We start from the raw sequence: 26,791 nt of genomic DNA on the forward strand, positions 1-26,791 counted from the left end.
TATAAAAATAAAATATAATAATACATAAAGAAATCAGTTCTGAAAAGATAATATAAAAACAGTCATTCCACTTTCTGATTCTTAATATCATTTGTTAAGCAGTTTACAAAGCCATTAATCAATATAAAAACAGGTATTTAGCATGTGTTCTCAATAAGAATTATCAAAACCGATTACAAAGCCTTTTGTCAATCTATAACTTTCAAATATGCCTTTAAAATTGATCATGATTTTCAACAATAGTTCCATGAGAGAATAAGAATATCACACATGCCAATACAGGCCCAAGAATCAATCATATCGCGCATAGCGCACCACACCGGAACATATAATTCTCGGTGGCTATCCTTCCTCCCGAATAGCTAGGAATAAATCACACAGGACTATGTAGTACGCGGTGGCTATCCTTCCTCCCGAATAGCTAGGCATAAATCACACCGGACTATGTAGTACACGGTGGCTATCCTTCCTCCCGAATAGCTAGGCATAAATCACACTGGACTATGTAGTACGCGGTGGCTATCCTTCCTCCCGAATAGCTAGGCATACATCACACCCCAGGTAGCGAACCCAGCGGTGGCTGTCCTTCCCCCGAATAGCTAGGCTTGAATCGCACCACGGGTAGCGAACCCGGTAGTGGCCACTCCTCCTCCCGAATGGCTAGGCAATTACCACACTAGGATCCATAGTGACTCTTTCCTCCCGATTAGCTAGGCATATATACACCGGAATATGAAGTCCTCGCTGACCACTCATTCTCCCGAATGGCTAGGCGTAAGCACACCGGAATATGAAAACCCCGGTGACCACTCATCCTCCCGAATGGCTAGGCGTAAGCACACCGGAATATGAAATCCCCGGTGACCACTCATCCTCCCGAATGGCTAGGCGTAAGCACACAGGAATATGAAAACCCTGGTGACCACTCATCCTCCCGAATGGCTAGGCAAAATCACATCCACAGAGTTCATAGCATAAAAGTCGAATTACAATTCATCCCAAGGCAATCACATCACCATTTACCATTGAGGTTTATTATGCCATATCGTAAAGATAAATCATTTCAAAGAATGTTTTGAAAACGTATAACTTCTTTACGAAAGATTCCACGTCCTAATTCATCAATGAGAATATCATTACCAACCCTTAACCATCATTATTAAGCATCTCCTATAGAGGAAAACATTCATAATATCACATACATATGTAGGGTTTGTTACAATCTAGGTTTAATGTGGGTTTGTCCCCTCACACACATTAACCATTAATCAAACCTATAATAGATTTCAAGAGCGTAAAACTAATTCATCATATCATTCAAAACATGCTTTTATAAAGAATCGATCTTTCAAGAGAATTTGCCCTTTTTATCATTAGGGTTATGTATGAAAAGTTCACCCTTTTTATTCAATAAAGAGCTTTCGAGAAAAAGACATATATCCGTAATAAGGTTTATAAAAGAAAGACATACAAATCACCTTCATAGTCAAAAAGGATTTTCAAAAGAGACATACAAATTACCTTCATAGTCAAAAGGGTTTCCAAAATAGACATACATCCAAAATAAGGTTTTTAAAAGGGAGACATACCTTAGTTTGTTAAACAAGGTTTAACAATTCACTTTTTTAATGAAGAACACCCAAACCCTAGCTTGAATCACTTTAGGAAGAGTTATGTTGCAAACCCTAGGTTTTGGTCACAAAGATCATGTTAAGAATCATGGGTTTGATGTTAGAATGATTTAGTAATGTTAAGGATTCCCTTACCTTTGATTTGAAGACTTGGGGGAATGATTTTCATCCTTAGGGTTGTTTAGGAAGTGGAGGAATAAACAAAACAAGGGTCTTATTTATATTTTTCTGGTGAAAACGGGCCAAAGGACGCCTCTGAAGGACGGACCGTCCTTCGTGTTACGGACCGTCCCTTAGTGGAAATTTCCAGAGAGTTTCTGGAAATTTTTGAGACGTTACGGTTCATGTTACGGCCCGTAACACGTGTTACGGTCCGTAACGCCTCACCTTAGCACAGACAAAATTTTCAGCGAAGACAGGCTTCAGTAAAACGGGCATAAATTTTTGTACGCAGCTTTTGGGCTGGGCGACCTACCGTTGGAAAGCTATTTCAAAGATCTACAACTTTAATCAAGGAAGTTTTTCCAAATTCGCAATACATTTTCATGAAAATCTCCCAGAAGACAGACCTACCAAAACTTAGGCGAATTTAAGAGCCCTTAAGAACTTCACTAGTTGGTTTGACTTCAAAACGACCATCCTCCACCCGAATTCATCAAGAATGGATTTATATAGATAAAATATCATCTTAACACTAGATTTTTACATATTCACACCTAGTTCAAGTTTACGGGGTGTTACAGGTATGGTTTTTTCAGGGTGAAAAATAATTGAAACCTATGTTCTTTAGGGGGGTATATAATTAGAAGTTAAGTTTAGTTGCAAAAGTAAGTTTTCCTGCCAAGTTCAGGGGGGAAATGATGTTTTTTCTCTTTATAATTCTATCTTATTTTTATAACTACTTAAGTCTATTGGACAAAAAATTTATGTGACTTGCATAACGCATTAATTTAGTGCGTTATTCAAACAATTTTTTTTAAAGCAGTAAATTACTGCGCTACTGGACTTAACCGTGCCGTTACGGTTAAAGGTACTTTGGTACCACTTTTTTTTATTGGGATACTTTGGTTCACTTCGTTTTTTTTCTTTTGATCATTTTGGTTCCGGACTAAAAAACAAACGAGTTCCCAACTAAAATTAGAATGCACAAAATTATTTTGTCTAAAAGCGTCACAACATTTAATAACTTTTTTTGTCTTTTATCCAAAAATATAAACAAAAAATATTTTCATATTTTTCTTAGAAGATTTATCTAACTATTTTTCAACACCAAACAAATCATGCAATATTTATTAGCTCTGGCCCCTACACAAGAGCGTAGCTATATATGTCAATGGGTTTTAATAGAATTGAAATAAAAAAAGCTTTGAAGTTTTGTGTGTTGAAAAAAAAAAATGGAGGGACAAGAAATCAATAATGAACAAAAATCACCATTGTTAGATGGATGGAAGCTTAGTGAAAGTAGAAGGAATTCACTTACATCTTTAAGGGGTGATTTCTTGGCAAGATTGCGGTTGCTTTTTCTAATTTGTTTGTGCTTTTTTACTTTTCAAGATTCAATTTTTACTAACTTATGGAGTTGTTTGGTGTTTTTTTTCTTTTCAAGATTCAATTTTACTGACTTAAGTAAAAAATAGTGTAATGTTACATTTGAAAAAAAAAAGGGTCCCTCTGATCTAATTAGTTTGATACTTTTTGCTTTTCAAGATTCAATTTTAACTAAATTAAAGGAGCTAAAATGTACTATAATTTCATCTTTTGAGATAAAAGATTCTTGGTCACTCTTTTATTTGGTAAATTCTGGTTGAAATATGTGTTTTTTGTCCTTTTGTGTAGGAAGTAATGTTATTACCTTTAGAAGGGGAAAAAAAAAGGGTCCCTATGTTAGATTTTGTTGGGTGCTTTTTAGCTTTTCAAGATTCAGCTTTTACTAATTTAAAGGGAGTCAATTTCACAAATGATCATTAAATTTGTAGGAAAATCTCTCTAAAGTAATTTTTAATTTTTTTGAAATAATAAGGTCATCAAACTATGTTCATATTTTCAAAAAAGTAAAACAATCTATTTTTTAACATAAAAAACCCTTAACTCATTTTTAAATTATAAAACCCCATTTGAATATTTCTATTTTACTTTCAAAATGTGAAATATTAATTCGAATAAAAATTTCAGAATATTACAAAATTATATCTCAGTAGAAAATAAGAGGATACAGTTGAATGGTAATAGAACTGAGCACAAAGCTTAACTATAGGTTTTTTAACTGATTGTAAATTATTCTCCCTAATATATAAAATTTTCAATAATAAAAGAAAATATTTAGTATTTTTATTTTCTTGAAGATGAACTTGTAATATTTTGATTTTATTTAAGTTTTATAAATAAGTGGATTACAATTAATGTAATCGTTTTATATTTTTAGAAAGCATATATACAACTAATTGTAAAAGTGTTTTCATTTTTGCGACGTCGTTATCCAACACGGTTTTTTTTTTGAGAAAATTTATCCAAATATTTTACCAATAAACCAATCTCGTTCTAATTATATATATATATATATATAAACCGAAAATAATAATTACATGCATCATGGATTTATATAACATCTCATGTGTTTCAATTATGTCCAAGCACTTCTATTTAGTAAAATATTTAACTTCCGACTTTGAACAATAAAAAAATATCAAAATAGTTCAAAAGATGTTGATATAACAAAGAAAATCAGCTTATAGCATACTTAAAGTTTGAACGATTATAGTATTTTATTCTTATAGGGTGAAATATTATTTGAATATTTCTATTTTATTATTAAAACTTGAACAAGAATTTTGGAGTATCTAGAAATTGTGCCTAGGTAATGGGTTTTATAATTTATATATGGGTTAAGGGGTTTTATGTCTAAAATTGGATTAATTTACTTTATTGAAAACAAGGACATATTTTGATGACCTTATTTTCCAAAAAAAAATTAAAAGTTACTTTAGTAGAGCTTTTCTATAAGTTCAATGATCATTTGAGGAATTCACTCAATTTAAAGGAGTTGTTTGGTGCTTTTTTGCTTTTCAATTTTTACTAACTTAGGTAGTAAAATGATAGTTATAATAGGATTTTTGATCTTTCTGTTAGTGATAAATTTTGATTTGATCCCTGTGATATCTAACGAAGTACATTTTATCTTTGAATGATTAAAATATGTGTTTTTAGTCCTATGTTGCATTTGGATAAAGGAAGGGTCCCTCTCTTCTAATTTGTTTGGGGCTTTTTGCGGTCAAGTTTTACTCTGAAAATTATTTTTGTACAATTTATTTAAACGAGGTTAAAATTACATAGTGGCATGAAACATCCTTTATTATAAATGAAAGCGCTTAGTATGAGAGAGTTCTCCATTCTCAAAGCTCGAATTCGTGAATTATGAGTACAAAAAGAGTAGCTTCGTTCCAACTAAAAAGAGTTGAAAAGGGTATAAAGGTGAATTGCCAAAAACAATCACTTCCCAGGGCCTGTTTGGCCATGTGAATTTTTCACTTTTTTTCAGAAAATTATTTCACTTTATTTGAAAATCAGCGTTTGACCATAAAAATTTCAAATACAATTGGAATTTAAAAAACAACTAAAACTTTATTTTCACTTTTAATACATTCAAATAACTAAATATTTTTTGCAAAAATTATAACCAAACATAACTCCATTTTCAACTCCAATTCCAAAATTCTAAATAAAGTGAACATTTGATTTTCGTGGCCGACCGCCTACTAAAATTAGAAAGCACAAAATTATTTTGTCTAAAACCGTCACAACAATTAATAGGAGTAACTTTTTTGTCTTTTATCAAAAAATAGTTTCTTAAGAAGATTTATCTTGTTACTATTATTCAACACCAAACAAATTCATGCAATATTTATTAAAAATCAAATTACAATAATTCAAAACCAAAAAGTCTAGCCTCTAGTCTACACAAAAGTTAGCTATATATGTCAATGAGTTTTGACAGAATTGAAGAAGAAAAAAAGCTTTGAAAATTTTTGGTGTTGAAAAAAAAAAAAAATGGAAATCAAGAATGAACAAAAATCACCATTGTTAGATGGATGGAACCTTAATGGAAGTAGAAGAAATTCAGTTACATCTTTAAGGGGTGATTTCTTGGCAAGATTGCCTAAAAAAGTTATGTCTTGTGTTAATGTTGATGTTGAATCTTCATCAAATCTTGATATATCAAAATCTTCTAGCTTATCTAAAGGTATTACCCCCCCCCCCCCCACCTCCCCCCGCCACCCACAAAAAAAAAAAAAAAAAAAGGAAAAGGGGTTGCTTTTTCTAATTTGTTTGTGCTTTTTTGCTTTTCAAGATTCAGTTTTTACTGACTTAAGGTGTTGTTTGGTGCTTTTTGCTTTTCAAGATTCAACTTTTACTAATTTATGTATAAAATGAACTTGATAGTGTAATGTTACATTTGAGAAAAAGGAAGGTCCCTCTGTTCTAATTTGTTTGTGCATTTTTGCTTTTCAAGATTCAATTTTAATAACTTAAGGAGGTGTTTGGTGCTTTTTGCTTTTCAAGATTCAGTTTTTACTAATTTATGTATAAAATGAACTTTGATAGTGTAATGATACATTTGAGAAAAAGGAAGGTCCCTCTGTTCTAATTTGTTTGTGCATTTTTGCTTTTCAAGATTCAATTTTTACTAACTTAAGGAGTTGTTTGGTGCTTTTTGCTTTTCAAGATTCAATTTTTACTAATTTATGTATAAAATGAATTTTGATAGTGTAATGTTACATTTGAGAAAAAGAAAGGTCCCTCTGTTCTAATTTGTTGGGGTCTTTTTGCTATTCAAGATTCAATTTTTAGTAACTACTGGAGTTAAAAGTGAACTAGATTATTTCATACTTTGAAGTAAAATTTAGATACTTTTGGTGTGATGATGACGTGAGTTATGCTTAAATGGAACAATGATTAGATACATATAGCCGACCCCAACTTGTTTGGGACTAAGGCATCGTTGTTGTCTATGTTGCTCGGACCCTTCACTTTTGCCGCCGTACCCGTGTCCGACACGACACGGGTTTGGGTACGGAATTCATGTCGGATCCGGTCAATAGAGATCGGATACTTTGACCGAAATTCATGACCAAATTAAAGAAAAATTTTGAGATTATGATTTCTCAAGATAACAAAAAGTAGAGATTTAAAGACATGAGATGGCATACCTTCAATATTATGTAGAAAATTTTAACTAGTTTCTCGGAGCACGCAGTCTAGCGCCTAGTAGAATGGAAGATTAAATCACATGTCTGGTACAAACTACATGTAGGTGCTTCCACAAAAAGCTCTCATAATCTAGGCATATTCTTGTAGCTATATTATTAGAATTTTGAATTATTTTTGCCGAATCCCCGCACCCGGATCCGTACCCGGATCCGTACCCACGAATCTTAAAATTTAGATCATGCCGAGTCCGACCTCTAGATCCATACCCGTATCCGACACCCGCACCCGAGTCCGAGCAACATAGGTTGTTGTTAGCAAATGTTGAAAGAATACAATTTTGAAATGTTAGTAAATGTTTCTTTATATAAATGAAGTGCCAAACTTTTGTTACTGAGGGATTAGTTTTTCTTTTGTTTTTTCCTCTATGTCATGTTTTGAGTATATGAAGTAGCATACATGTATATGTGTGGAACCTGCTGTCTTAGCTACTAATTCAAGCATATTTCAAATTTATGTAGTAGCATAAGGTATACATGTGTTCTATATGTGAAGGAGGGTCCTTTTTTTTTTTTTTTGGTTATCTTGGTAGCAATTTTTTGATAAAAGGATTTGCAGGTCTTAATTGTTTGTGCTAATAGTTGAGTGTGCATTTTGATAATCCATATCTTGTTTTGACATTCATATAAACCATTCCGACCACTTTGTATCATACGTAGCTAATTGATTGGTTTATCAATCAATATAATGCCACTAATGCTTATAGCTCGTTAACCACAAGTGTGTGAAAGGATGAATGAGATCCTTCCATACATAATCAGAGATCAAGCCTAGGAATAAAATGTTTTATACGGAGCTTCTGATACACGGTGCATTCAAATTAGCACGAATAAGGATGCTTGTCATCAGTGTGGCTGAAATTGTAGTGTTGTTTACCGGTTTATGTCAAAAGGTGAGGAAAAATTATATTCCGGGTCAGAGAAAATGAGATGAAATTTTTTGGAAGGTGCTGATCCTAGGCTAATATTGGTTTTTGGTTCCAACAACAGCTGCTTGATACGATTGTTTGGTTATTTTTTGTACATTAAACTCATTCAACTTTGAAGGATTTAAAAGGATATCAAACTGCTGCCCATCTATATCCAAGCAAGTAGTAACCCTCAACCGCAATTTCACTTTCTTTGTTGTATTACTCATTAACTTTTTCATCTTTTGAACACCTTTTTGACCATAGGAGAAATGGATTACTATGAAAAACAATTTGAGACGTTGAAGTCATTTGAAGAAGTTGATTCCATCGTGGCATCTGATTGCATTGATGATGAGAATCTTGAAGAACAATATCAGCATGAGATGGCAATGAAGATCTCCAATTATGCAAACGTTTTATTACTAGCTCTTAAGGTAAAAACGATTACATGCTTACTTGAACTCAGGATCCGAGAATGAGAAACCTCTATGAATTGACCGTTTTTCTTTGTGGTGCATATGCTTCTGTCCTTACATTTTGACAGTCGATGAATCTGCGATAGCAAGAGTATATAATTTCAACTATGGCTTCACAACTTTGAGTTTGGCTAGCATCATTTCACCGGACAAGCTCTTGTTAAAAGACCCAAACTCTTCAGAGCAAGGCATTACTTATCTGAAATATGTTTTCACTTAGCATTGGTGTTTTACTTAACATCATATTCTCTAACACATTGATGTAACTTAGATCATATAAGAAAGCCACACACTAGGTGATTTCTTCCATCTGTCCAGCCTTGATGGACAGACGACAGAGTTACCCTGTTCCTATGCTAGTGGGAGGTAGCAAGTACCCCATGAAATTAGTCGAGTATGTCCAAGCTGGCCTCGACACCACGGTTTAACAAAGATGGTGACTATGCCGATTCATATAATGGCTCTAGTTACACATCTTGCACCTTCGACATCAATGATATAGTAGTGTCGTTTTCTGCATTTTTCTATAATGGCAGTAGTAACTATCTTTCACTTTGCAGATTTATGCCACCGTGAAGAGTGGTTCCCTAGCTATTGCCGCATCTACATTGGATTCCTTACTTGATCTCATGGCTGGTGGCATACTATGGCTCAGTCACCTTTCAATGAAAGATATCAACATCTACAAATATCCTATAGGGAAGTTGCGAGTGCAGCCAGTAGGAATCATTATCTTTGCCGCTGTTATGGCTACACTTGGTAGGTGATCTCCTTTCAAATGCTAACCATTTCATCCTATTTGCAATAGAATCTATTGAGTCGTTTTGTTGGGGGTGCCAAAATTTCAAACAATTTTCATCGATATTCTACTAAAGAGCCCCCTTTAGTAAGATGGGAACCAATACAAAGCTAACTAGCTTTCCTAAAGGGTAACCCTGACCTAGACACAGTAGGATCAATTCAGTTAGCAAATCTAACATTCGTTTATTTTTTAAATTGATACTACTTAAATAAAAGATAACCTACAATAAGGTTTTCTTCTTTAAACACTAACCCTGCCAAGACTCACCAATGAGATCCAGAATGCCATCATTGTATGGCCGATAGTAGTACAGTAAGTGACACCTTCCTCTTCCGCACCATGCATAAGCTAATCAGGAGTTCCATCTTCACCTTGCACCCCTTATGCAATTATACTTGGATTAGGGGTCTCCTTTATGTTTAGGAACATATCAGTTAGAACTCTCTGGTACAATGCTCACGTTTTTTGCTTTTTAGGCTTTCAGGTGTTGATTCAGGCTGTAGAAAAACTAGTTGAAAATAACTCTCCTGAAAAGATGACGTCGGATCAGCTTGTCTGGCTGTATGCTATCATGATAACAGCCACAGTGGTAAAACTTCTCCTTTGGCTATATTGCAGAAGCTCAGGAAACAACATTGTTCGTGCCTATGCAAAGGTTTGTGCAGTATCTTTGCGTTCTGTTTTTGGCATCCTTATCCTGATTGTCTAGGCACCTAACTTGAAGATAATTTCGTCAGGATCACTATTTTGACGTGGTTACTAATGTAGTCGGATTGATAGCAGCTGTACTTGGTGATAAGTTCTACTGGTGGATTGATCCTATTGGTGCTCTTATTCTTGCATTTTATACCATCACCAATTGGTCAGGAACTGTTTTAGAAAACGCAGGTATCGTCTCATTTTTGTTTTGAAGTGATACTTTTTCAATGATAACGGATATTAGGTAGTTAATGGCGAGAGTCAACAAAGAGAAACAATTTGAGGGCTAGAATCTACTGCCTTTTGTCACGCAAATTTCCAAGATATCTAGCCTGCCTTGCCAAACTTCCAAAATCTACTTATTTTGAGAAGTGTTTTTCGAAAAAGTATTTTTGGAGAATAGCAGTCTGGATAATCAATTGAAAAGCACTTTTGCAATAGTAGAACAACAATTTGTGCTTGGCGAAGGTTCCAGAAGTGCTTCTAGGGAAAATCTATTTTTTCGGCTTATGGAAAACAACTTTTGTTATTACTCAAAATCACTTACTTTTTATTCTTAAAAGCTGACCAAACATCTCTAATTCTCTAAAATAAACACTTATGGCTTCCCAACAGGCTACTCATAAGGAACATCATCTCATGGTAGAGAAGCAATATTTTGTTTAGAATTATCTACTTTTTGTATACATCTTGTTCGTAGAGTTTTTCCCGATCAAATCAATGAACGGTTACTTTCATGAAGAAAGAAGCGAACCGTGATAATGAGCACTGCAGAACTGTAGTTGCATCGGTAGCCTGATCCAGTGAGAACTGAGTGTTTTTAAAAAAATTCGTTATGCTTGGTAATATATGTTCTCGATTGAGTTCGATAATATACATTGTCAAAATATTATTATTATGCACCGAGGAATCCTTTGATGTTAGCTTTGTGTCCTCGTGATTGTTATGTCTAATACTAACCTGAACGACGTTCTTCATGTAGTGTCATTGGTGGGACAGTCAGCCCCGCCTGAATATTTACAAAAGTTAACATATCTTGTTATAAGACACCCTCAAGTGAAGCGCATTGATACAGTTCGGGCGTACACATTTGGTGTCTTGTACTTTGTAGAGGTCAGTCTCCTCATTATCTCTAATATCATAATGATCGTTTCCCCACCATAATGGATGTGTGACTAAAGCTATGATGCTCTGACTCTTAAAAAATGTCGACGGTTGTGTGACGAATTTTCCAAAAATAGTGTATTTTTAGATGATCTAACTTGGGAACGGCAACATTTTTGGAAGTCCAAGCAACATAGACTAAAAGAGAAGCATTTTAGTCGATGATTCTGAAACTTATCTGCTTCTCTTAACATAGGTTGATATTGAACTCCCGGAAGATTTGCCTTTGAAAGAAGCACATACCATTGGAGAAACTCTACAAATAAAGCTCGAGAAACTCCCCGAAGTTGAACGAGCATTCGTGCATCTTGATTTTGAATGTGAACACAAACCAGAGCATTCTGTCCTCAGCAGGCTGCCAAATACTGAGCCTTAGCTTCATGGTTTACGTTATGCCCGGATAAGAGTACAGACCAACTATGAGAGACGTGGATAAACGGAGGAGAGTTGCAATTACTTTAGATTCGGGGTTCGGATCGTTGCTTTTGACAAACATTTTAACTAGTGGTATAAATATGTATATTCTGATGATCCAGGACTGTGGATTGTTGAAGAGATATATAAAGAACTTGACCTTAATTTCAGTGTGAAAGGTATTGGTGTTTACCGTCATAGTAAGGCATTTCGAGTTAGAGAAGCAGCCCTAGATGCTAAAATGTTGAGCCAAAAGACGCTCAACCTTTACATTAGCTTCATTTGAAAATTTTGGGACTTTATTTTGTTGCATTTAGAGTTTTTATCATTACGAAAATAGAAATGTGGCATTATGATATATGTCAAAGGTGAAGGTCATTGGACCTCTCAGTTTACTATTACTTGTATTTGCAGTTATTGAACTACATGTTGTCCACTGTATTCCCAGCTAATTCAAATTTGAATTGGATTAAGGTATGTACACCTGATAATATAATAGTTTCAGTATATCTTAACCTAACTTAAACCCTGATAGACAAGTCGCTAATACATAAATCTTTCCAAGATTAAAAGTTTAGCCGAGTACAAAAATGAAAAAGAGCTTTAGAGAAGATACAGTAATATTATCTCCGTATACTCTATTAAATCACAGATTCGAGCCATAATAGTTGAGGGGTGCAACCTTCTTGGTTCCTTGATTCCTACATGAACACGGACTGAATTCGAGCCATGATGACAGACATTATATACATTTCGAGATGTACTGATAACCTACACTATATACATTACATCGTAGTGATGGCCTACATTATATCCTTTGGAGTACCATCCTTTTCTATTACCCTAGATAAACACAAATAGATTTCACCATACATTATATCCTTTGGAGTACCATCCTTTTCTATTACCCTAGATAAACACAAATAAATTTCACCATACATTATATCTCTTGAGGTATAACCCTACCTTCAAACTTTGAAAGAACATGATAAGTACAACCCATAATTAATAGAAACTAGGATCCACGTAGACTATTCAGAGGAGGTATGCTAATCAATGATCTGCTGATGTAGCTAGTGTTATTGAAGCTTTTGCTAGATATGCTATTGGCTTAACTGACTTTAAACCCTGAGTTGCCTTTTTTTTTTTTTTTCCCCCTTTTGCCTAAATGCTGATAGACAAGGTCAGCCTAAACTCCCAATAGCCAAAGTCACATAATATGAGTCGGAGTACTGAGTAGAGAAATGAATTGCATTTATTTTCCATCCTTTCTTTGTATACAAAACCATGCATCAAGCAAGAAAAGACTCAAAAAAACTTGCATTCTACAATTTATTGTTTATCATTCCTTTCTCCTCTTTATCCAAAAGAAACATAAAATTGCTAAATTCTAGAAGTGAGCCTGACTGGCAAAGGTGTAGCCAGTGGACCACCCTTAGCTGCTGTTCCCTTTTCTTTTTCTTCACCTTCTTGGTTGTACTTCATCTCCTTTTTCTCCCCTTCATCCTTAACCTGCTCAAATTTAAATAAAAAAAATTAAAAGAAAAACTTAACACAGGTCGAATGAGGGGGATTAAAATTTAAACATTATAAATTCATCGCTGAGTCAGCACAACCAAATACCACTAAAAAAATAATGCTAAAAATAACTACATTGCTAACTTTGCAACCTGTAGGAACAAATAGGTTCTAATTAAGAATAAGTACAAATGACCGATTGCAACATATAACTGATTTCAAAATAACTACAAGTCACGTGCATGTGATTAACTTGAAAAATACCAAAATAGTAAAAGGTATTATGTAAATAAATTTACACTGACGATATATCCATGATAAATTAGATCCTTATTATTTAATCAATAATGCTAATGTTGAAAGAAAACTCAACTAAAAAAGGAATTTCCTACGGACGTTTCCTAGAAGACATATTAATTCACTACGAAATAAGAAATAATAATGTTTCAGACGAGCAAATATTTCTATCTTTTTGTAGTGACTATAATAAGTAGCTGGGTTGAATTAAACAAGGTAAATAACTAGCTAAATTAGATTAACAGACGCCAAGTATAATTTTTTTGACATTGTGTTAAGTAAAAATCCTTATCATTATTCCATCATCATATACTTGCATGGAGTGTATATAAGTTTTAAACTTTAAATCATTCTTAGTCCATCATAGTGTCATATAGCTCCAGGCTTGACCCTTTGTATTATAAGTAACAAGATGTGTAGAATTGTTTTACCTAACCAAACACTTACAAAATTCCCCATATACCATTTTCTATCTGAAACAGTTCACATTAATTAGATTAACTGCACGCATCCATTGAAAAGAGTTTCTTGAAAATATATACTCCTCCGTGAGACTATGTAATTTTGTGATCATATCGAGATGAGAAGTATTGACGACGTATACTTCTTTCGTTTCAATTTATGTAAACCTTTTCGGAGTATGAGGGTCAAATTTTATAACTTTGACCTTAAATTTTGACATAGATTTTTCAAATTTGTAAAAATAAAATTTATATATTTAGAAACTACATTAAAAATACTATAAGTCATGATAATTTATAATTCAAATAACTTAGAAAAAATGTAAGGAAAAGGTGGTCAAAGAACCACCTCGTAGACTCCCGAAATAGTAAAGGGTTCACATAAATTAAAACAGAGGGAGTAGTATTTTTCGTATAATTTTTTGATATCTAAATTTTACTTATAAAACATTGAATTGAGCTAATTCAATTTAAACCTCGAAGATTAGTCAAAATAACTCTGGATAAGCAAAGAATATCACATAAATTAGGATAGTGGAGTAATTGCGAAGAATAGTAAAATATAATCCACAATCTATTCTACTATTATTGAAATGAAAGAGAGATCTATAAATGTGAATAAAAGAAGAAACCATCAAACTTGATATTTGTAAACAGGAAACAAGCTTTTCACTTTAATTTGTTATAATCCTTCTTTAATTTGTTATAATCCTTACCTTTGAATTATTCACTTTTAGTGCATATTCTGGTGAGTAAAGCTCCAATTGACCTTCCTTGTCTGTTGATGCTGATTTAGGAACAGGTCCTTTGTACATTTTGCTAGTCATCTTCCTTACCATTACAAATTTCAACAATTAGGAAAGTACAGCAAAACATCTGAAAAATAAAGATTATTTCTCTTTTTTTCATAAGTAGTTAAAAATGTCACACCTAAGATAACATATGAACATATATATCATGGAATTCAACAGTGTGTGTGTATATTTATATATATAACAATTAGGAAAGTACAGCAAAACATCTGAAAAATAAAGATTATTTCTCTTTTTTTCATAAGTAGTTAAAAATGTCACACCTAAGATAACATATGAACATATATATCATGGAATTCAACAGTGTGTGTATGTATATATATATATACAAAAGAACTTATTTACCCTTTTACACAGTATAATTTTCATACGAGGAAACAATTCAATAATTTATATGTATACAAAAAAAATTATATTCACCTTTTCACACAATGAAATTTTCCTGCAGATTTTCCGAAGAAGAGAATTTCAGCTTGACTTTGTGCATCTATAATCTTGAAAATAGGATAAATTATTTATTACAACTAAGGGGTGCAAGGATCCTCACCCATTTTTCAGAAAATTACACCTACAAGCAGTGGCGGAACCAGGATTTTCGCTGAGGGGTTCAAAATATAAAAAAGTAAACATACGAAGAAGCCTAAGGGGTTCAACATCTACTATATATACATAAAAAATAATTTTAACCTTATAAAAATAGTGTTTTTTCCGCCGAGGAGGTTCGGATGAACACGCTCGGCATAGTGTGGCTCCGCCACTGTGTACAAGGTCATCAAATTCGTTAATGTGCAAGTAATAGATGTTAAATATCCTTAACTTCTTTATGTGTTTATTTCTTTATATTTTGTAATCTCCTGAAAAATTCTAGTTTTGTCATCAATTACAACAGGGGAAAATGATAGTGTAATATTGTTTTACACCATTAATGAATATTAGTAAAAGTCTACTCGTAATAATAAATTTGAACAAGACATAGTACCATAAACGTACAATAGAAAAATCCTAGAGTTCAAATAATGTTTTTAAAGGAAAAAAAGAAAAGAGTAAGCTTACCATGTTTTTGCTTTGATTAGAGTCACCTTCTTCCACAGTAATATTCACTTTAACAGCATACTTTGGTGAGTACAACTCCAATTGACCTTCTTCATCTGTTGATGCTGATTTTTGAATATCCCCTTTGTGGATTTTGTTATTATTACTCATCTTGACAAATTTGAATGATAAATCCAATAGTCTAAAATGGGATTTTTTTTTGTTTTATGTCCTTTGTTATTGATATTTTTCGGGAGCTCTTTTTTCTTTCTTAAAATTATTATTATAAGTAAGGTTGGGAAAATGGTGCAATGATGAATGGGAGACTCTTGGCCATTATTTGCTAGGTGTCTATTGCTTTGTTTGCCATTTGTATATATGTGGCAGTTTGTGGAGAGCTCCTAAATTGTACTAGAAGCACTTCATCAGATAAGGTGTTCCAATTCTTGGGGTAAAAAAAGAAAAAGAGATCAAATTTCTAACTTGAGAAAAAAATAGTATTCTAGCGATTAATTTATTAAATAATTGTATTTTCCTACCATACAAATATTAGGCAACTAACTTTATCCGTTGAATCAGATAATTAAAAATTATTGAGATTGAAATTAGAAAGTTGTATATTAAATTTAGTCATTTGGAGTTGATTTGAAATATTGAAGTACAAATATATTTGGTAAATTTTGTATATAACAGGTAAATTTTGTATACAACAGGTAAATATGACCAGTCAGGATTTGTAATCATAATTCTGGCGATCCATCATAATTTTACCACAAATTTATGTAAGCTATCTAAATTTGCGATAAGATAAGTTTTGTCATTAGTTTGAAATTCGTATGAATTTTTAGATGAATTATGATTCTTTAGGATTTGTAGCCAAATTTTGGGATTAGTTAGGATTTAATCACGGGGAAAACAACACAAAATAGACCTAAAATGTAAAATATTTACTTGCCCATGTCCTCTCCTAAATTAATTTTGCTTCTTACCCAATCAGCCGGAAATATTTACTCTAGTACCCCTTCGCTCAAAATCGTTCCTCCATGATACTATCTCAATATATTTATATACCATGATGATATTATAATTTTGAGGGCATTTCAGTAAATAGTTTTAGGGACATGAAAGAAAGAAGGGGTAACTATTTCTTTTTATTTTGCGCTGATTGTCCTCATTTGGGGCGGTCTTTAATTTTTATCCTTCAAATTGATGGTCTTTAATTTTGTCCTTCACTGAATACCTCAAGGTTCTGGGTTCGAACCCCAGCTCATTAAAAAAAAGAAGGAATTTTCGTAAAGCAGAATTTTGAATTTTAGTCCAAAAATCTGTCTTTCGAATCCAAACTCTACCTTGCGAATTTTTTTGAGGGATAAAAATTAAAGACCACCCCCAGCGAAGGCCAATCCTGCAAATTGCACTAACTACCTATTGTTTTCAGGGATCATGGACCATGTAATTAGTGGGCCTAAATTCCAAATAATACCAGCAAGCATTAGCGCTATTGGCCCAGCCCATGAGAAACTTGGCGCCAAATCTGACCTGGCATGCGAGACACGTCACCATCCACCTCAACATTCCCGCGCGAAAAACAAGTTTTTTCGCGCGAAAAAACTAACTATATATTTTCTTCATCATCCATTTGCGTTTCAATTTTCTACCTCAAAAAAAATGGAGTTCACCAAATCTCCACCGTCCGATCACAAACCCTCACCAGCAAATCAACCTTCACCGTCGGATCAATGGAGCACAAAAACACCAGAGAAGCCTATCCCACCAAATCCCATCCCACGGTCACTACTATTCTCCTTGAAAGACGTTAGAGAAGCCGCTCAGAAGCTCCGAAAACCCGACCCGACCCGAATTGACATGTCTGACCCAGTATTAAGCTCCGATGAAGCGAAATCTCCATCGGTATGTGAATCGCCGTCGTTTGATCGGAAGAAAAATGTTAATTCGGTAAAGCTGCCGGAAAAGTGAGTGGTTTTCCGTACTCTTTCATTTCATAATGTACTGGTATTGTATTGTATTGTATTGTATTGTTATTGTTTTTGATGATTCATTGTAGGGAAAATTACACTCTATGTCTATTTTTTGAAGATATTTACGCTACGTAGCACATTCTTTTGAGTTTGTTTACCCGATTTAGCTCATATTTTGTGTATAAACACCTTTTACACACTTGTACTCTTCATTCTCATTAATCCTTATGTCCTAATTTATGTGGCACAGTTATAATTTTGAGATTTAGACTTTTATATTTGGACATCAAAAGCTTTAAATCTTTCAAATGATTTTTTTTTATATTTGGAAACTACGTAAAAAGTCTTATAAATCACAATAATTAATAATTTAAAATATTTAAAAGTCGTGTAAAAAAATCTGGTCAAAGAAAAACTCGGTTGACTCTGGAAATTCCAACCGTGACACATAAATTGGGACTAACAGAGTCTTTGCTAATTGCTGGCTTATACATTTGTGCCTCTTTGAGAAGATCCTCAGTTGAATATGTTTAAATAGTGTTTGTTGCAAGTGTTTTTGTTTTTGCGGTTGATTTGATTAAATTTAGAGTGAGATTTAATTTGAATAAATTTATTGTTTTAAGAAGTAATAAGATATTTAGATTTGAATGATAATTTTTACAAGTTAAAATTTTATCTATCTCAAAGTCATAATACTCCCTCCATTCAAAGAGGGTAATTTTCAGTGTGTGTTCATATATGGAGTTTTTGATTTATTTTTGAAAATATAATTCTTATGTAAAAATTATGTAAAAGTACTATAAATTAGAATTTTGAATGTTTGAAAACGTTCTAGTAAAAGTTTAAATTGTTTGATTTTTCAAATAGTGATAGTTTCACTATTTTTTATTTTTTTTTAACAAAGGAGTAAATTTTGGTTAACATATAGTACAGGTGACTTTTGAAAAAAGCCATAAGCAACAGAAAATTAGGGGAGAACTCAAGATTGTTGTCTATCTCGTAGTCCTTCTGTTCCAATTTATGTGTCATAGTACGGATCGAGAGTGGGGCTTCTTAATTTTGACCTTTTTGAGATAAAGGTTTACATATTTGAAAACTAAGTAGGCGTTTGGCCATGAAAACCAAATGTTTTTCACTTTATTTGGTATTTTGGAGTTGGAGTTGAAGATGGAGTTGTGTTTGGTTATAGTTTTTGCAAAAAATATTTAGTTGTTTGAATGTATTAAAAGTGAAAAAAGTAAAAACAAGTTTTTTGGTGTTTTTCAAATTCCAAATACAACTTCAAGTTGTATTTGGAATTTTCATGACCAAACGCTGATTCCGGAAAAAAGTGAAAAAATTCCGGAAAAAAGTGAAAAAATTCCGGAAAAAAGTGAAAAAATTCCGGAAAAAAGTGAAAAAATTCCGGAAAAAAGTGAATAATTCTCATGGCCAAACAAGTCCTAGTAAAAGGTATACTATAAATCACAATAATTAACAATTTAAAATAGTTAAAAGGCATATGAAAAAGTTGCGGTCAAAGAAAAACTCGTTTGACTAATGCCGCCACATAAATTGGGATGGAGGGCATAGCTGTTTCAAAATATTAGCTTCTGAATATATCTATCCTTTTTTCCAAAATCATTAGCTTCTGAAAGTAATAAAGTCTTATTTGTTAATTTGCTTAAAGTGATGAGAAAGTTAGCGACTTAGCTGAGTTTTCTTCTGTGATTCTTAAAATGTATGTTTGCATAATTGTTTATAGGTATGAGATGTTGGAAAAGTTCTTCAACAGCATGGATAGTTCAATTCGGCTGCTGCATTTGAAGGGAACTGCAACAACTTTCACTAATATTGGTGCCAAAATAGAGAGTTTGACTGATAAGTATGATGATTTAAAGATGTTCAAGCATTTTCGTTGATGGTGGTCACAAGACCAACAGGGTTGCTAACTCTTTTGTTTTTTTCAAATTTATAGGAGGTTTTCTTATAGCCATTTAGCTCAGCTGAAGTTTATTTTACCTGAAGCCATTGAGATAAAGAAGATCCTCAAGCATGATGAGCGCAGTTGCTGCATGAAGCCGGATCTTTACATCACTTTAAATGCAAATGCAGTTGATAGTAGTGAGAAGTGGAAATCTAATAGTAGTAGTGTTCTATTGAGGAAAGTATTCCGCTCTCGGCTCTTGGATTTCTTCAAGTCTCACCCTGAGGTAAGCGATTTTTCTGCTGTTTTAATTTATTTGAATTGAACGATTTGCCCATAATATAGCTGATGTAGTATTGAGGTTTATTGGCTTGAATTCATGTTATTTGGAAAGACTAATATGTTCTGAGATGTTGTTATCTGTCCTGCTTAGCTCATAATTGTCTTTCTTGTTATGCCAAGCTGTAAATTTTCTGTAAGACATCCCAAAGTTTTTTTCCCTATGCTCTGATGCTTCATTTGCAAATAACTGCTCGACTTATTGAGAGAAATATAAACACTTTAACAGCATAGCAGAAGTTTCCTTTGTAGAAGTCAAGATTTTGAGCTAAGGTCTTTGGTCTTAAGGCACATTCTTCGATAAGTGATGCATATGTTTCTAACAATTAGATTTTGTAGAAAATGCCTCGCACTTTGTAGGTTCTTCATACCATGTAATTTCATTAAGATACAGAGTAGTTAGGTGGCTGCTTTTATGTATGTAAGGAAAAGCTCAACATTAGGGAAACAGAGTGAAGTTATACCATGTTTTCTACAATGAAGACCACCACTTGCTCAGTTTCAGCATTGAAATGACAAGCACAGACACTTTTACATATATGACCACCATGTCGTCAGCTAAGACCTTGTTAAAGTAGAATAAAATGTTTCTACCTGAATCCTATTGCCCCCAGTATCTCTCTAAAGAAAAGTGAAAGGAAGATGATTAGATGCTGATGTTATTTTCATGACGACACTTTTTCTTTGCATGCATTGTTGGTAAATAAATACTATTTCTGCATTTCAGGGTGATGACATTCCTGAGGAAATGCTTCCAGGCTCATTCACTCCATCTAAGCAAGCAGTGACCAACTCATCGGGACCTTCTAGCTCGTCCTTAACCAGTGAGGCACCTAATGGTGCGTTTCCTCTGCAGTCAATAGCTGCATCTCACCTGTCTGCATCTTTTCGGAGATGCTTTTCTAATCAGGCATCTAATACTGGAGGAAAAGATGCCAAGGAAGTAGATAGAGTTGGGCTCGTGTCCATAACTCCAGCTTCAGTGCCTCTCAAAGTTAAAAGTTCCACTAAGAAGAAAACAGTATCATGTGCTGATGCTCCTAAATTCTCCTTAGAACAAAGTAGTAATATGAACTACACAGCAGGAGGGATTATTTCGGCTAGTTCACCATCATGTCAACAGCCTGCACCTCATATGATGGAAGCGAAAAAGGGTGAAGATGGTGCTATGTCTGTTCCAGCAACCCCTATGCTTGAACCTCCTAAGAGATGTCACATGAGTCCAGATGATGATCCAGCTGAATCACCAATAAAACTAGCTAGACGCCCTTCGACTAAAAGGTCGTTATTCTTTGACACTCCCGTGAAGAGTGCAAGCACTGCTGATCAAGTCTGTGAGAGTGGAAGGTTCTCAACTGATGATGATATTCTTGACATTCTTCCTGAGAATCTTCTGCAATCGGTAAGAAAAGACACACTTGCATGTTAATCTTTCTTGACAAATTTTTTTTGACCAACTCCATCGGAGTACTTGAAATTTTCATTCCTCAAATTAGTTGAGCTATTCTCTATATAATTCCGAATTATCTACTTCCATGAGTGTATTCCATGGCTTTATGTTTGTCATTGTGAATCATGAGATTATTGGGTGATATGCTCAACTTTCTGTTTTCCCCAACAAGAAGTTAACTTCCATGATTCCACAGATCGAAGAAAAAGAGAGTCAAGCACTAGCGAAGCGAAGTCCAGCCATATCCCAGGCAAAAAGGCGCAAACAGATGATTGCTTGTTTGCCTCGCCTCTTTGACATGATTTATTTCCTGTTTCAATCTATTAAACGTTCTGTCATGACGAAAGAGGAGCTCATGCACAGAGTAATTTCAAGCCATTTGGAGATTACCGATAAAAGTAAGCAAGCCTGGCTGACAATTTTTAGAAGCCTGTAGTCCATTGAGATTCATTGGAGCTTCTTTCTGAATCTTGATGTTTCATTAATACAGGTGAAGTTGAACACCAACTCATATTACTGCAAGAATTGGCTCCCGAATGGATTTATGAGAAACAAGCATTTAGTGGAACTCTCCTCTTATCGTAAGTTACCATTTCCAAATTGCAATCATTTGTTTGCTTTGTCCATAGCAATGGTTAAGGAGATTTATGCTGCCGGCTTCTTGATCATTTCTCTTTGTTAGAGTGGGTTAGAGTCCCATGTTGGCTGGGGAATGGGCTGGTCGTCTCCTTATATGGATTTTGGGCGATTCTCTCCTCGTGAGCTAACTTTTAAGGTTGAATTAGGCCCAAAGGTCATATTTTCATGTGGTATTAGAGTCAGGTCCATCCTTGTTTGGGCCCCAGGTTATATTGTTCACGTTCCAATTGACAGCCTGGGAGGTGCAAGCGTGTTAGAGTGAATTAGTATCCCACGTTGTTTGGGGAATGGGCTGATGGTCTCCTTATATGAACTTGGCCAACTCTCCCTTTGTGAGCTAACTTTTGGGGTTAAGTTAGGCCTAACTGATATACCTACTTTTGATGCTTGGTATATTATGTAGTCAAATCTAAAAGATTGCAATTATTCTTATTTTGCAGTGTTAACAAGATATCAAATCCTGACACAATTCGCTCAAGACTAGCAGAAGCCAAGTGAGAAGGAGGAAAATAGTGATTATACTTTATTTTAGCAAGTCAGTGAAGGAATAACAATGTAGTAAAAGCTGTAAATAATAGTGTTTTGTTTAATTAAGTAGATATTTTTACGGCAAACACTTCTGTTGCACCAATGGCCTGTGGAGTTGTGATTTTTTCTCATTCTTAGTAATTAGATCTTTGTTTTCAAGTTTATTCCTTTTTATTTTCAATTCTTTGTGAAGTTACCAATCTTCTCCCTTAAAATATTCAAACAAAGTGACAATACTAGCATAACACAACAATTTAAAAAAAAATATAGATGGTATAAACTCTCAAAGTTCAAACGAAAAAGAAGGAACGATTTTTCATAACAAGAAATTGTACATTCCATAGTACAAAACAGCTTCGTTTTTCTCTTCTTTCATTCTCTATTACTTCGAGATATGAAGACGACAGTATGCAAATTGGTCACCACATTAATGCTTCTCCTTGCAATATTCCCAAATTCCAAAAACAGTTGCTGTGCTAACTCTATCATGTACGAATTACTACTCAGTATCAAGATAAGTTGGGGAGTTAGAATAAGAGTTCATTGAGATTATAGTCTTTGGGATTATAATCCTTAATCTAATTATCATTGTCCTTCTGGTTTAAGTACAGCTTTGAACCTGATGAATAAGAAAGGCAACACAAAGAACAAGATTATATAGCAAAAAAAAGTTATATAAATCAGAAACCCGCTTGGAATGTAAAATGGCATGGAACATTGTATAGCACAAAGGTAAATAAAACAGGATTCATAAGACTAGGACTAAGTCAGAAACCAGATTTTGATGGACTGAATCATGTAAAAGTTGTAAGTATTCTCGTTAGCTAGTTCAATTACTCAGCCATGGATTTTCTGGTTGTTGTTGCTATTAGGTGGTGCATAAATTAGACAAGAATTGCGTTTTAATTCTAATGTTTGATATCGGACTAGATATAGCCATGTTGTCCCTAGGCAAGTCAACTCTATGTCCATGCTTTCTTGATGTTAAGTCTCGTTTCATGCTGTATAGCACTTCAACTATTTCACCAGGTACCTGTTACATTCCGCCAGCACAGGCGGTCTATTTTCATGCTATATATAATTGATGGGCACCTAGATATGGGGCGAAGATGCAAAGAAGTTCAAATCGGAGAGACTTAGGGAAGGGGTCTCAAGTGCAACAAAGGGTCAAGTCTCACTTTTCCCATTTACCTGAGGTCCCAGAATATGCATTAGACAAAATTTCTTCATATTAGAAGCAAAGATGGTTTTGGCTATGATCCTATGATGCTTCTCCTTCGAATTGTCTCCATCTTAACGCATGCTTCTAAGTCCATAGTAGCTACTCAACCCCCTCCACTTAATCTGCACAAATTATAGTTTGTACTTGTAAGCAGTGTCTTGTTATATGTTAAGAGTGAGTCCAAACTGTCTAATAAACACTTGTAGAACTCCAAATGTTTAATAGGCAGTGTGTTGTAGCTTGTTGTAATTGGAAAAACGCATTGTTTATTTTGGAGTTTAAAGTTTCGGCGCTTAGATAGTGTATGATGGTATATGAAATATTTACATGATCAAGTAAAATTTACTTGACAAGAATAACTTATCATAGTGAACTTTATAAGCTTATGAAAAGAGTAATGACTAACTATATCCAATCGAACTGCAATGGCATTTCAATAATTAAAAAAAATCACAGTTCTATTTTATATCTACTTCTTCAAATAATCTCACTACAAGTAGATAAGTGCATAAAAAGGAATAGAGGAACAAAAAGATTCATGAGTGCAATTTCTTTGTGGGAGTTATAATTTTTGCTCCATTTAATTAAAAAAAAGTCTTGCTTATTTTCTCTTTTTCTGAATTCCGCTTTCAAAAACGTTAGAATATGACAAAATAATCCTGTGTTTGGGGTAGGTTCAAAATGGTCTCTTAAATATAAATTCCCGTCTCTAAAAAGTTTGGTTGTTAGATTTAACAGAAATGGTGAAAAGATAAAGCGTAGATTCTGCTACTTTATTAAGTATCTTTTTTTGGTGTCTATAATGCCTGAGATTTGAACTTGAAATCTAATTTTGAACCCCCTAAACTACTAAGCTAACCTATTGTCTTGTGTTCATGGGATTCAAAATCTATTTATGTACATAAAAAATTACCTTATATATACAATGTAATATTTTATCGAGAGAGTTTGGATAAACACCCTCCTGTCCTCTAGATCCGACCCTATTGCGTTGTTAAATATTGACTAAGACCAAAAGTACTCACTTTTGGCCAACTTAGGGCCGTTTGGCTATGAAAATTTTGAGTATTTAAAAAAAGTAGCTTTTATTTTCAAAGTGAAGAATGATATTTTGAAATTAGAGTAATGTTTGGCTGTGAATGAAAATTAGAGTTGTTTTTGAATTTTATTTTCTTCAATCCCAATGTACCACATATGAATTAAAAAAAGTTTTAGGGGGTTAAAAAAATATATGCCTATAAAGGGTTTAAGAAGGGTTTTGTAGAGAACAAAAACAAAGTATCAAGATTTGGTGTTTTTTCAGCTGTTCAAAAGAAAATCAAAATGTCTGAATATTTGCCACAAGAAGTGCTGATTGAAATCTTTTTAAAACTACACATCAAGTTCATCATTCAGTGTACAAGTGTATGCAAGTCATGGTATTCTCTTATTACTAGTACTAATTTCATTTCCATACACTTCAACAACCAAGAAGATTACTTGTTAGTCAGACATTGCTCTAAAGAACCAGTAAAAGAAATGTGTGGTTTATTTTATGACAATGAAAGTTTTGATCAGTATGTTCAGTTTGATTTTCCATTTGAATGTGAAAGTTACTTTAAATATTGTAGGTAGTTGTAATGGGCTTTTGTGTCTTTCAGATGACTTGTGGGGTTATAGGAATCTTTTCTATATTTGGAATCCATCCATTAGAAAGTCAGTAAAACTACCTGAACCAATATTTACATATGATACTCATGGTCCATTTGATCATACACTAGGATTTGGGTTTGATCCTGTTAGTAATGACTACAAGGTGGTAAGGATAGTACACACTGGTTCTAATACTGATAAGGTACCACCTCATGTTGAGCTTTATAAGTTAAGCACCGGTGTTTGGCAAGACATTACTCGTGTTGCTCCGTCTTTTCACTTTTATGAGAAGATACCAGGAGTCTATGTGAATGGGGCTTGTCATTGGGTTGCCACTAAACGGAAAAAAGGAGAGTCTAGTAATATGATGATTGTTCTGTTTGATATGCAGGACGATACGTTCTGGGAGATGATGGTACCGGGTAGTTTAGTTGAGAAGTTTTTGTTTTTTGAGGATTGGTTCTCCCTTTTTGTGTCTGAGGAGTCACTTTGTTTGGCTGATCGTTTGTGTAACGATGACAAAACAATTGATATTTGGAGGATGAAAGAGTATGGTGACCCACAATCATGGGTGAAACAGGTCAGCATCAGTTTAAGCCACGTTACATTCGACGTTGGTGTTGTTGATGAATTATTCTCGATGCTTCATGGTGGTCGTCAACGTCTGGTTGCTCATTTCTTGGAGAAGCCAATAGCTTCAAGGAAAAATGGTGAAATTTTTTGGAGAGCGGACAATGGGCTCTTGGTTTCATATGATCATGCGGCTGAAAAAATGAAGAAAGTTGGCATTCATAATGCTAACCATTTACCTTATCACTATGCACTTTATGTTAATACTTACAAAGTGAGCCTTATGTTACTTGGTAGCGGACAAATTGTTTTGCTGGAGACACCTATGAAGAGTCGTCCAATTTTCGCAAGAGGGAGCCTAAAGGTGGGAGGAAAGTTCTTAAAGGCAAAACTAAAAGAGGACTGCAGATTCTATCTCCCTTGCGCATCAGTGTATTGATGATGTACATGTCAAAAATGAAAGCAAAGAGGCTGCGCATGATAAAGGAACAGGCAAGTTCAAATATCTCCTAGTCTACTTGTAGCCTTTAGCTATGTCTGGCTGATTACTCTGTGGCTGTGTTGAGGTTTTTGCTAAATGCGTGACAATGTAAAAGCTGAGGCAATCTTTTGAGTTGATAAATTATATATGACACAGACATCAACCTACAAAAGATTTTTTAGCTCACATTATTTTCCAACTCCTCCAGTCCTGTAAGTATTTGGATAAAGTTTAGGTGCTAATCTTCTTAAACATAATGCAGCTAGTTCTTGTTTTAAAATCTTATCAATTTTTTGCAATTTGACATGGTTTTGCAGGTTTCAGGCTGACACTGGAGACCTCCTTTAATTTATTGGAAGGTCAAAGTTTCTTGAAGGAGCTCGGAGTGAGGGGAAACTTCTTATGATCTTGGGTATTAAAACTCTTTTGTATAGAGGCTGTAAATCTAGTGTCTTGACTACTACTACGTAGATTTTTTGGGCTTATCATAATTCCAGACCTTGTGTTGTTTTTGCAACTATCTGGTGATTATGAGCATTATATTATCTGCCAAATTTCTATGTTGTA

At 34.0% G+C, this 26,791-nt stretch overlaps 4 protein-coding genes across 4 annotated transcripts; 3 read left to right on the plus strand and 1 right to left on the minus strand.

The window, feature by feature from the left end:
• The first annotated feature begins 5,516 nt into the window (after positions 1–5,516).
• LOC132626029 (metal tolerance protein 4-like) lies at positions 5,517–11,633 on the plus strand. The gene is made up of 7 exons (XM_060340738.1): positions 5,517–5,868; positions 8,068–8,237; positions 8,840–9,038; positions 9,558–9,736; positions 9,819–9,969; positions 10,763–10,893; positions 11,141–11,633. The coding sequence occupies exons 1-7, from the start codon at positions 5,676–5,678 to the stop codon at positions 11,318–11,320; spliced, it is 1,203 nt and encodes a 400-aa protein (XP_060196721.1). The 5' UTR covers positions 5,517–5,675; the 3' UTR covers positions 11,321–11,633.
• A 990-nt stretch (positions 11,634–12,623) lies between these two features.
• On the minus strand, positions 12,624–15,755 carry LOC132626030 (uncharacterized). Its single transcript, XM_060340739.1, has 3 exons — positions 15,500–15,755; positions 14,351–14,461; positions 12,624–12,870 (listed from the first exon to the last, which is right to left on the minus strand). The coding sequence occupies exons 1-3, from the start codon at positions 15,647–15,649 to the stop codon at positions 12,742–12,744; spliced, it is 390 nt and encodes a 129-aa protein (XP_060196722.1). The 5' UTR covers positions 15,650–15,755; the 3' UTR covers positions 12,624–12,741.
• Positions 15,756–17,131: 1,376 nt separating this feature from the next.
• On the plus strand, positions 17,132–22,499 carry LOC132626031 (CDT1-like protein a, chloroplastic). The gene is made up of 7 exons (XM_060340741.1): positions 17,132–17,451; positions 19,202–19,321; positions 19,415–19,649; positions 20,430–21,104; positions 21,349–21,550; positions 21,643–21,733; positions 22,232–22,499. Exons 1-7 carry the CDS (start codon positions 17,147–17,149, stop codon positions 22,287–22,289), a joined length of 1,686 nt encoding a protein of 561 aa, XP_060196724.1. The 5' UTR covers positions 17,132–17,146; the 3' UTR covers positions 22,290–22,499.
• A 2,582-nt stretch (positions 22,500–25,081) lies between these two features.
• On the plus strand, positions 25,082–26,182 carry LOC132628301 (F-box/kelch-repeat protein At3g06240-like). Its single transcript, XM_060344100.1, has one exon. It carries the CDS (start codon positions 25,082–25,084, stop codon positions 26,180–26,182), a length of 1,101 nt encoding a protein of 366 aa, XP_060200083.1.
• The last annotated feature ends 609 nt before the right edge of the window (positions 26,183–26,791 follow it).

Source organism: Lycium barbarum, chromosome 2 (assembly GCF_019175385.1).
Source record: "Lycium barbarum isolate Lr01 chromosome 2, ASM1917538v2, whole genome shotgun sequence".
In the NCBI taxonomy this organism is placed as follows: domain Eukaryota; kingdom Viridiplantae; phylum Streptophyta; class Magnoliopsida; order Solanales; family Solanaceae; genus Lycium; species Lycium barbarum.

Coding starts and splice junctions, on each gene's coding strand:
- LOC132628301 (XM_060344100.1), top strand. CDS start 25,082: ATGAAAGTTTTGATCAGTATGTTCAGTTTGATTTTCCATTTGAATGTG.
- LOC132626031 (XM_060340741.1), top strand. CDS start 17,147: ATGGAGTTCACCAAATCTCCACCGTCCGATCACAAACCCTCACCAGCA. Junction 17,452..19,201: donor TCGGTAAAGCTGCCGGAAAA/GTGAGTGGTTTT, acceptor AATTGTTTATAG/GTATGAGATGTTGGAAAAGT. Junction 21,551..21,642: donor TTTGGAGATTACCGATAAAA/GTAAGCAAGCCT, acceptor TCATTAATACAG/GTGAAGTTGAACACCAACTC.
- LOC132626030 (XM_060340739.1), bottom strand. CDS start 15,649: ATGAGTAATAATAACAAAATCCACAAAGGGGATATTCAAAAATCAGCA. Junction 14,462..15,499: donor CTAATCAAAGCAAAAACATG/GTAAGCTTACTC, acceptor ATGGTAAGGAAG/ATGACTAGCAAAATGTACAA. Junction 12,871..14,350: donor TAAAAGTGAATAATTCAAAG/GTAAGGATTATA, acceptor AAATTTGAGCAG/GTTAAGGATGAAGGGGAGAA.
- LOC132626029 (XM_060340738.1), top strand. CDS start 5,676: ATGGAAATCAAGAATGAACAAAAATCACCATTGTTAGATGGATGGAAC. Junction 5,869..8,067: donor ATCTTCTAGCTTATCTAAAG/GTATTACCCCCC, acceptor TTTTGACCATAG/GAGAAATGGATTACTATGAA. Junction 9,970..10,762: donor AACTGTTTTAGAAAACGCAG/GTATCGTCTCAT, acceptor TTCTTCATGTAG/TGTCATTGGTGGGACAGTCA.